General features: G+C 44.0%; 1 protein-coding gene across 2 annotated transcripts in view; it reads right to left on the bottom strand.

The window, feature by feature from the left end:
- Positions 1-10,240, bottom strand: part of TTLL11 (tubulin tyrosine ligase like 11) — a 236,945-nt gene that overhangs the window by 182,868 nt on the left and 43,837 nt on the right. For both annotated transcript variants that reach the window (XM_019630020.1, XM_019630021.1), the window contains exons 2-3: positions 9,607-9,703; positions 2,955-3,088 (exon numbers count right to left, since the gene is read on the bottom strand). In XM_019630020.1, coding sequence (XP_019485565.1) covers positions 2,955-3,088; positions 9,607-9,703 — 231 coding nt within the window. The remainder of the gene's footprint in view (positions 1-2,954; positions 3,089-9,606; positions 9,704-10,240) is intronic.

Below are 10,240 nucleotides of genomic sequence, written 5' to 3'. Positions count from 1 at the left end.
GAGTTGCCATGGGCTACCGTGTGTAGCCAGCAGCCAGCGTGAGCGGCCAGCAGCCGCAGTGAGCGGCCGTCCAGAAGCCGGTGACTGATCTGCCTCGCCTGGGAAGAGCGCAATGATGGTGCCAACTTGGGCCAGTTGAAGCGACGTCCTCCACAACTAGACTGAAGAACAAAAGGACAGCAACTTGTCTGTTCCCCTTCCCCAATAAAAATCTTTAAAAAAGAAAAGAAAAGAAAAGAAAAATGCCGAGAAGGGTTGTAGATATTTAGTAATATTATACCAATGTTAATTTCCCAGTTTCAGTACTTGTATAAGATGTTAATAACAGGGGAGGCTAGATGAAGGGTATATGGGAACAAACTCTGTATTATATCTGAAACTTTTCTGTAAGCCCAAAATTATTTCAAAACATTTTTAAAACTCAAGGCAAAACGAAGGCATTTCCAAACAAACAAAAGCTGAGAGAATTTACCACCAGCAGACCTGCATTACAAGAAATATGTTGAAGTAAATTCTTTACGTTGAAGGAAAATAATACCAGATGGAATCCCAGAGCTACACAAAGGAATGAAGAATGCTGGAAATGTAAATACATGGGTGAGTACAGAAGACAAATATACTCATTTTTCAGTTTCTTTATAAGATAATTGATTTCTCAAAGCAAAAATAATAACAATGTACGAGGTCAGGCAACTAAGTTCGCAAACTCATCCTAGAAAAAGCGCTACACGCCTCATTGCTGTGTATCACTACGGTCACCTTTGAAGGACTCCCCTCGGGAAGCTATGCACCAACTCCAGCGCCTAGTCCATCCTTCAATGCCATTGGGGAACTCTTATTCTGGAATGGCCATGAGAGCTGTCATCTTGATGTCCTGAATGTCATCAAAATGTCTTCCTTTCAATATTTCCTTTCTCTTCAGGTAAAGAAAGAAGTCATTGGGGGCCAGATCAGGTGAGTAGGGAGGGTGTTCCAATACAGTTACTTGTTTACTGGCTAAAAACTCCCTCACAGACAGTGCCCTGTGAGCTGATGCATTGTCATGATGCAAGAGTCATGAATTGGCGAAAAGTTCAGGTCGTTTTCATCTTTTTCATTTTCATCTTTTTCACACAGTCTTTTCAGCACTTCCAAATAGCAAACTTGGTTAACTGTTTGCCCAGTTGGTACAAATGTATAATCCCTCTGATATCAAAAAAGGTTAGCAACATCATTGCAACAAGTTCGCGCACTTAATTGTCTGACCTTGTATATCCACATGATTAGTCATGGAAGCTTTATTTATAATGTCCCCAAAGTGGAAATACCCAAATGCCCATCAATTGGTGAATGGATAAACAATTTGTGGTATATTCATACAACGGAACACATCTCTCACTAATAAAATTACCAACTACTAATAAATACAAACACGGAAGAATCTCAAAAATATAACTCTGAAAGAAAAAAAGCCTCAAAAAAAGTACATACTGTATTGTAGGATTCCATTTATATGAATTTCTTGAACAGGCAAAACTAATCTCTGATGAAAATGTAGATCAGGAGGTGCCTGGGCTGTGGTGGGGAGGGTGAGGGTGGATGAGAGACTTGACTGCAAAGAGACACAAAGGAACTTTTGGGGATGATGGACATGCTCTTCTCACTTATCTGGTTTTGAAAGCACAAGCTGGTATCTGCTTACATTCAGCGTGGCAGAATTGTTAGATATCGAGCTGCAGAAACAGAAAGGGAGGTATTCCACATAGGGAAAACAGCACGAGCACAGCCACAAAAGTGGAACATTGGGGCAGTCAGTATGGGGAAACGCTGACAGTTTGTTTTTAAAAATTAACTTTACTGAAGCGTAATTTGCATACAATAAGATGCACTCATTTTAAAGTTATGATTTGATGAATTTTTAAAAATGTATAGACCCATGTGAATACCATCCCATACAGAGCTTCCTTTTAAAAATGATCACTTCAAGCTTTTTTTGTGCTTTGTAAATCATAATTTTATCACAAGTTTTTATAATTTAATATTAAAACCAAAACAATGGCAGGCAATAAAACAGTATAAAAAGCGTAGGCCTTGAAATCAGCTCTAGGACTAAATCCTACTTCTCAAGCAAGTCACTTAATTTCTCAAAGCCTCAGTTCCCTCATCCATAAAATGGGGATAATAATACAACCAACTTCACTGTGAGGATCAAAAGAAATAATGTTAAGCTCCTAACACAATGTCTGGAGGAGTCTAGTGGGGCCAAAAAATGGTATCAGCCTTGTCACAAATGGACAGGCATTTGTTGTACTGATACCCTCAGAGGTATGACATGGACCACGGAACCTATGAACAAAGGCTTTGATATGGCCCTAAATGAAATCAGGAAAAAACTAACCAAAATGGCAGTTCTGAACTCAGCTTCCCTACTGGCTCCGTTTCACAGTGGTGAAGGTTCCAACGTATTTCATGCTCAAACACATCACTTTGATATGGAATGGGTGATTTGAAAATGGATTCTGGAACACATGTAAAGGAGGACACTTAAAAGATTCCCCACCCCCCACCCCGTTTGTCAGACCTATACTCCCTGGCCTTGAAGCGGAGCCCGATCTCCCACATTTAGTGCCATGGGGTGCTGGGGAGACCATACCTCTAGGATTCACCCCAACAGTCCCAGTCCTCGTGTGGGCTCAACCACCTGCTCCAGCTCTGTCTCCCTGATGCTGCAAATGCCAACCCCATGATCCAGCTCCCAATCTCAGCCTTTCTCCTCATGTCAAGACCCACTTCTTCAGTTTACTTACCTGTCACCCTCCCTGCTCAGGTCTGCAAGCTGCTGTGACCGCAGCCAACACATACCATGGACTGTTAAACACCCCCTTGGCCAGTCTCAGCTCCCAGCATGGGACCCAGGACACAGGTGCAACCATAACATAATTCAAGGGTCATAAGGGCAGAGTGCCATCATCTACCTGAGCAACAAAGAGCTGGAACTCGTCAGGCAGAATCCATGAGCGAGGGTAGAAGTTGTATTCGTCAGGAAAGAGATTCTGCATGATTCTCACTGCTCTACTCAGGGTAATTTTACGCACCATCTCCGTCATGCCTGGGGAGAAGAGAAGCTGTGAGGTTTTAACAACAGTGAGCCACTAGCTATAAAACAGCCATTATTTGGGGCTTTTAAAACCACCCACCCGACATATTGACTTTTTCAGACAAGATAAAAAAAGGTATGAGTTGTTCCCCACAGCGGTGACTCATGGTTTGGAAAGACCTACCAAATTAATGAAAAACTTGAGGTAATAGGTGGATTTTGTTTCCTTATTAAAAATGAAGCATCAGTTTGAAGGAATGAGTTCCTGCCTAACTTATTATTCCATGCTTTGTCAGCTCCCTTGATAATGTATAAGAGAAGCATTTATATCTTGCAATTAAAACTTATTATCCTCTTTAATTTGGGGCCTCCATACATACTTCTGGGGTTCCTTCCATCTTAAACCCCAGAGAATATTATGTAGTGGACGTTGCTGACATTATGAGAAGTTTAAGTTGCTTTGTTTTAATCGTTCATGAGTATTAACAAAAGGTATAAAATAGAAAAATATAATATACACCTTTTAGCATAAAATCTGTCTCCTTGAAATAAGAACAGGGAGTGGAAAGGATATCAGCATAATTCATAGTTTAAGGGGAAAAAATGGAATCCGTAGGAGCTCTTCAGTTCTAAGCACTGACACTGATATGGACCAGGTTCCATTAATTTGCCCAGAGGGGATTGAAATGTCTCACTTATAAAACATTTTCAAAGAACAGTGGACGTTTTTCTTCTTGTCACATCTTTAGTAACTCTGACAAGAGAAGAATCTGAGTATATAGCCTAGCAAATTTTACGCAAATAGCTAAAAATTATTTTACAGTTTAGCATGCTTATTTCTTGAGGTAAATATAACCGTTAAAAATGGAGACTAAAATCGACCTTCATCCTGAAAGAGGCTACACAGCTCCATCACTGACACTAGCAATTTGCTTGGCAAAGTTATTTTTAATAGAAAGTACAAAGTTCCATGTCAGCTTGGCATGGCCGAATTGTCACACATTCCAAATGGGCACAATCAGAATGAATGAGGCTTTTCTCAACTCCCGTGTCCAGGAAGCAAAGGGTAAACATTTGAGAATGAGGGTTTTAATAACCTGCTTCGTGCTTCCCTCAGCATCTTAAAATCAGCAATAAATCTAAAGATCGCAGCTTCACTATGTCAGTGCCCAGGTTCTTCATTCTTGTTTAGAAGGCTATAGAGAAGGATTAAGTAAGAAATAAAAGAGCTTAAAAAGCACTTATAAATCGTGCTCTGACGTGGACTCTTCAATATTAAAAAAAACAACAAAAAACAAAAAACTCACTGAGGGCACTGTTCTGAGCTTCCCAATAAATAATTTGGAAAATTAGAGCTCTTCCATTTTATTCCCCTATGAAATTAGAAATTTTGAGTTATAAACACTGCAACTGAACACAAAGTACACAAAAACAAGGTTTCAACTTTTTTGGAGCCTTTTCCTTGGTATTTGACTAATGTTTCAGTTATAGTATGAAACTAAAAACCTTCATCACTGACTGTAACACATCACTTCACATCAAATAGGTGATGCCTCCTGACCAAACAGTGCTGTGGTACGCTCTGTGTGTGAGTGGCACTGTGACAGGGGAAGGGTCAGAAATCCCTCAGCTGGTCAGCAGGACTCGCACAGCACAGACAGAAGTGCAATTTAGATGCTCCAGAAAAGTTTTGTGAAAATCAATGCCCAGCAAATGGAGTAAATATTCATTTTGGGTTTTTTTTTTTTTTTTTTTTTTTTTCTGAGCCATCCTGCTACCTGTTGGCAGTTCAGCGGCTGCTCAGCTCGGGCTGGACTCGAACCGCTGTTGCTCAGAGCTCAAACTCTTGAGCGAGCTCTTAACCAANAGCGGCTGCTCAGCTCGGGCTGGACTCGAACCGCTGTTGCTCAGAGCTCAAACTCTTGAGCGAGCTCTTAACCAACTGAGCCACTCGGCCAGCCCGTAAATATTCATTTTGAATCTGCAATGGCTCGTTTTGTGAGGTGGATCGGCAGTCCCCACACTAGCCAACAGATCTCTTTCTAAGTTTACTTTTGTGTCTGTCTCCAGGTAGTTCTCCACTAAAAACAGCCAGCTTCAGAAGCACCCCTACAAGCCAATGGCTACTTTCCCTGCACACTTCCTGCCTGAGGCTGCAGACAGTTTCCCCCTAACCGTGCCTGTCTCCAGAAGGCACCAGTGCAGCCCTCCCTCAACCCACTTACCCCCGAAACTCTTATTCCTACACCATATCGAGGCTGTGTTTCCACCCATTGCTGCCAGAGAGAACACGTCCCACCCGATTCGACTCCGCGTGGGGAGGCTGCTGGCATCCCTGGGTCTGGTAGTTGCTCAGACACATGTGGGGAGCGCCATGTTCCCTCAGTATGATGCTGACAAGAGTAGTTGGGCTTCCAGCTGAGCCAGAGTACATGTTCCCAGGGTAAACATGTGAAAACGGGGGTGATTGCCAGGCTCTGCTGGTTCCAGGCTCTGCCTCTCTTCTCTAAGCTGCTGCAGACCTGGCCCTACCTATGACCCCTGCCCAGGCTCTGGGACCCATTCTGACCTGAGGTGGAAACTCTAGATTTGACCATCAGCAACCCCGAAGCTTGGGAACAAGGAAAGCTTTGACCCTAACTGTACTCCAATTAGATAAGGGGGATTTTTAACTGTTTTTCTGAGGCTCCATTGCTTTGTCCCCAAATTTTGGTAGCCTGTCTTGCTCCTGGTGCCTGGGTGGCTGCTTTAGCAATGCCTCTGCCTCATTCTCTCTGACTCCTCCTCCTGTTCCCCTCACGTCTACCCTGCAAGGGCTGGGGTCCTCCTGCCTGTGACTTCAGTGCCTCCTAACAGGTTCTTTTGAGGCCCATGCCTACCTGGGTTTCTCAACAAGATTGACCCCTAGATGTCCATTTTGGGGTAGTTCCCCTGTGGACTGGGAAAACCCCCTAAATCAGCTTAGAGCTTCTCACACCAAGAGCTTGCCTTCTGCCACTCCTGCTGAATCTGGGTTCTTCTGTCTGCTACACCAGAGGCTCAAGGCCTGGTGGGTCTCATCCGGTGTGATGTTACCAGGAGAGTAACAGCTTGATCCTCAGGCTTGCTCAGTTTAAAAATAATAATAAAATAAAATCTGAGCCATGATGGGAGCATTATTCAATCCAAATATCATTTATAACAATAATTATTGGCAAAACCACATTACAACCATCAAAGAACAAATGCTTTCAGATCCACCCTCTTCTCTCTGTCCCCATCACCACTGATGCGGCCATCTTTTGCCTGGATGCTGCGGTAGCCTCTTAGCTCTCTCTCCACTTCCTCTCTCAGCCTTCCCACCCATCTCCAGTGCAACCCTCTGGCTGAACTTTCTAAAACCCAAGCTGGCCCATGTCGCTCTCTGGCTTAAAAATTCCTTAGTGGCTTCCCATGACCTTTGGTCCAAGTCCATCACCTCTCCACTGCCCCGTCACACTTGACCCTTGCTAACCATCGTGGGCCACTTGCCCTTCACTGAGTGAGCAGAATGTTCTAAGCACGCTACATCTTTGCACCAACTTTGCTCCCTTGTTTTGCGTGAGGGTCAGGCCCATCCAGTCCTGGAGGTTCAGTTCACATGTCAATCCTCTCCTCCAGGATCTGTCACCCTGCCTGTCCCCTGAGCAAATCTGGGTTAGGTCAGCTGCCCTCATTCCAGACTCTCACAGCACCGAACCTTCCTCAGGCACAGCACTTATTTTGTACTTGCCTTCCCTCTCTACATGCCCTTCTCCTTGTCTGTGCATCCCCAGCCCATACCAGTGCTTGAGGCATGGCTGCCCTGTAGGCTCTTCACTGGAGGGAACCCTCTCCCTCTCACCAGGAAGTCCCCTCCTCATGGTGGCTCTCAGGCACCACCTGCCATGTGCTGCCAACATCTCAGATCTTAAAACTCACCACAAGTTGTTTGGAAGCTAAGAACTGACAGGTTTGCCCTTTCTTAAAGCAGACACACATCTAAATCAGACTACTTTTATCGAAAGTCTGAATTCATCAGTTAAGATATAATAACACATCTTTAAGGAAATTGCCCATAAAAAAAGCAACTAAAAGCTAACGTGCTGACACATACAAAAGAAATTCTTTTCATATGCATATCCAAAAGTTTTCAGTTTCTTCAGCATGGGAAGTTCATACTCGCCTGACACGGCCACTAGACCTTACTCTAAGTAACATCCAGTGCACACAAAATGCATTTTCAAAATCATGGGATATAAAAGAAACAGAAGATGAGCTTGGACACAAACAGGAGCTGAAGGACAGGCTGTTCTGCCATCAGCCTGTTGCTAATGATCGCTGCCTTTCGCGGAGCAGAGCGTATGTTCCTCTGCCTAGAGGTGCGGGAGCTGCTTTGTCATTAGAGCTAATTAACTGCTGTTAGTAAAGTGGAAAATTACATGTTCTAATCACTAGCGTGTGGAACATGGGACAGGACGAACGTGCTTCTTAGAGATGAATATTCTCAGATCACCTTTAACGAAACTAGCCCTTTGGGGGTATTTTTCTCTGTATTTCTAATCAGTGGTCCAAATGTAGCGCCATGGCTACTTCCTGCCTTCTCTCAGCCATTAGCTGAGGCCTGAGCAAACTGGGAAAATGTAAATGAGGCCTCCTTTGATGATTGGTGTCTTAGGAAGCTTTCCGCATTCAAAGAGCTGTTCTCTTTCAAATTAGGTTCTCTGGATAGCCCAGAAAGCCCGCCAGTGTCATCAAAAAGTCACCTTTTCTGAGCAGCCAGACAGAGAAAATAATAGCTATCCCATTAAACTGTGTGCAAGAACCTGTTTGCAGAAATTGTTCTTGTTCGCTAACAAAACCCTGTCTCCTTCTCTAGGGATAAACCTGACCTTGGGTTAATTTTCTAGCTCCGTTCCCCTGTAAATCAATAAAGGTGGAAAGTTAGCAATGTTGCTAGACAAAAAAGCATATGGTTAAAAGGACGCCTGGTTGGCAACTGGTTGGCAAATTCCATAAATACCTGATAGGAAGCCACAGCTCCAGGCTTTCATGACTGTAGTGATGCTTGTCACTTAGCATGACCCCGGCGGGGACCCTGGCAGCTATGCAATGAAGCCGCCACTACACAAGATATTGGCTCCTATAAGGTGTGTGAGCCAAGACAGACCCACATCTAGCCAGGTGGGTCTTGTCTCCTTACACCTGAGCTTTCACTTGGGGGGCCAGAGACTAGCCCCTGGAACTCTTGCAAAGATGCCACCATAGAAAGATGTCTGACATTGACTGACTGGCAAGCCGCGTTTCCTGCCCTATATCCTTCTAAGTGAAGCTGAGCCAAGTGTGGCCTGTGGCAGCGTGCATGCTCAGATGAAAACCCCCTAGTGGGTGTGGCACAACTCGCCAGTGTATAAAATATGGATACTGGGTTTTCTGAGATGTTTTCTTAAAGACCTGGCATGGAATACCAAAGAAAAAGTGTAAGTTGATTCACCTGTTTCAAATAAGCATCAATGATCTAATGCTAAGAGAAAACACCTTATGTTCAGGCAACCATACTCTCACAGCAACTATGTAAAAATGATCCATAAACGTGGTTAAGGTTTGGGAGGAAATATGGAAATATTCACATCGTGGTTTTGTTAAATGAGGGATGGGATTCAGGGTGATGTTCTTTTTTAAAAAGTATTTATTATTGTATTATAATATGGTGTGAGCAGTAGGTGAAAATTTCTGAAAATCAGTGGAAGACCCTTCGGCTGTGCTCAGACCCATCTTAACCCTTTCCCTTAAGCACTCACCCTAACCACCCTCTTCACTTAGCCATTAACAATAATGAATAGTGATCACAGCAGAAGAGGGTGGTGGAGATTAAAAACAAAGTGGACAGGCATATGGGGAGGCTGGGAGTGGAGTGCGAGGGGGTATCTTAAAGTGCTGGCCGTGACGCTTTTCTGGCACTGAGTCCCCTTGCAGTTAAGTCCCGCTGGGACAATGCCCTGAGGTAAGAGGCAAGGCTGTCTGCAGCCTGGTGTTCCCAGCACGGAGATGGCTGCACTGGGTTTTAAAAATGGTGCCTCCAAAGGTGATACTTCAAGAAAATGAAAACTGTTAACCCCATGTCTGTGACATCGCCCTGGAACTTTGGTATTTCTGTTTCCTGCAAATTATGGAAGTGACATGGTCTATTTTTTTTTCATTTTGAGACTACAATCCCCTCATGACACCTCCATTTTATATTTATAACTCAAAAGGTGAAAATTATTTTCTTCCGCCAGTGGAATTAGCCCAGGAGAGCCTGTCTCTTTACGGTTTTGAGCCTCTGATCATTAAATCCTTGGCGGGTTAAGTCATGATTCCTCCACGTTAACGCCCCTCCCAAGGAAATGGCACCGCGGCAGAGTGTAGGCAGCAATTCCCAATTAAGAGCGCTCGAGTCTAATCGTAAAACACTGTCATGTTTTTGTAGATGCGTGTAACCTGAGACTCAAGCCCTGGAAACGTTTTTAAATGCCAACAATAACAATGGATACCTGGAAACTTGTTCACTTGGCCGGAGAATATGTCATTGTCGTGAAATGAAACTCCATGCCAGTAGATGTCACAGGGCAAGCGTCGGCCAAAAGGGAACTAGAAGAAAGGAAAAAATGTGACTAATAACAAGAATAAGAGGAGCAGTGACCACACTGAATGTCTGTTATGTACGAAGTCCTGGCACCCTGGCACACATCGCAGGATCCAGTCCTCACCATGACCACACGAGCACATGAGGTAGCTGATATGTCTTCCCATTTTATAGGTGAAGGAGCAGATCCAGACAGGTTGAGTCACTTGTTTAGGGTCATAACCAGGGATGGGGTGGAGTTCTGATTCTATGTGGCAGGCGCCAGACTCACCGCTTTACAGGCATTCTCATTTTAATCTTTGTAACTACCTAGGAAGGATTATTCGCATTTTACTGACGAGAAGACTGGGGCTGAGAATGGTAATCAATCCAATAATAATCTAAACCAGGTCACACAGAGCTGGTAAGGGGAGGAATTGGGATTTAATCCAGGTCCATCCGGATCCCAAGCCACACTTCTCTTTCTCTGAAAATTGCAACTCTCAATCCTGTCCCAAAAGAATGATCTCTCTCTCTCTCTCTCTCTCTCCTCTCTCTCTCTC

Source organism: Hipposideros armiger, unplaced genomic scaffold (genome assembly GCF_001890085.2).
Source record: "Hipposideros armiger isolate ML-2016 unplaced genomic scaffold, ASM189008v1 scaffold_880, whole genome shotgun sequence".
In the NCBI taxonomy this organism is placed as follows: Eukaryota; Metazoa; Chordata; class Mammalia; order Chiroptera; family Hipposideridae; genus Hipposideros; species Hipposideros armiger.
Note: the sequence above shows the minus strand (reverse complement) of the source record. Positions and strands in the feature narration are given on the sequence as shown.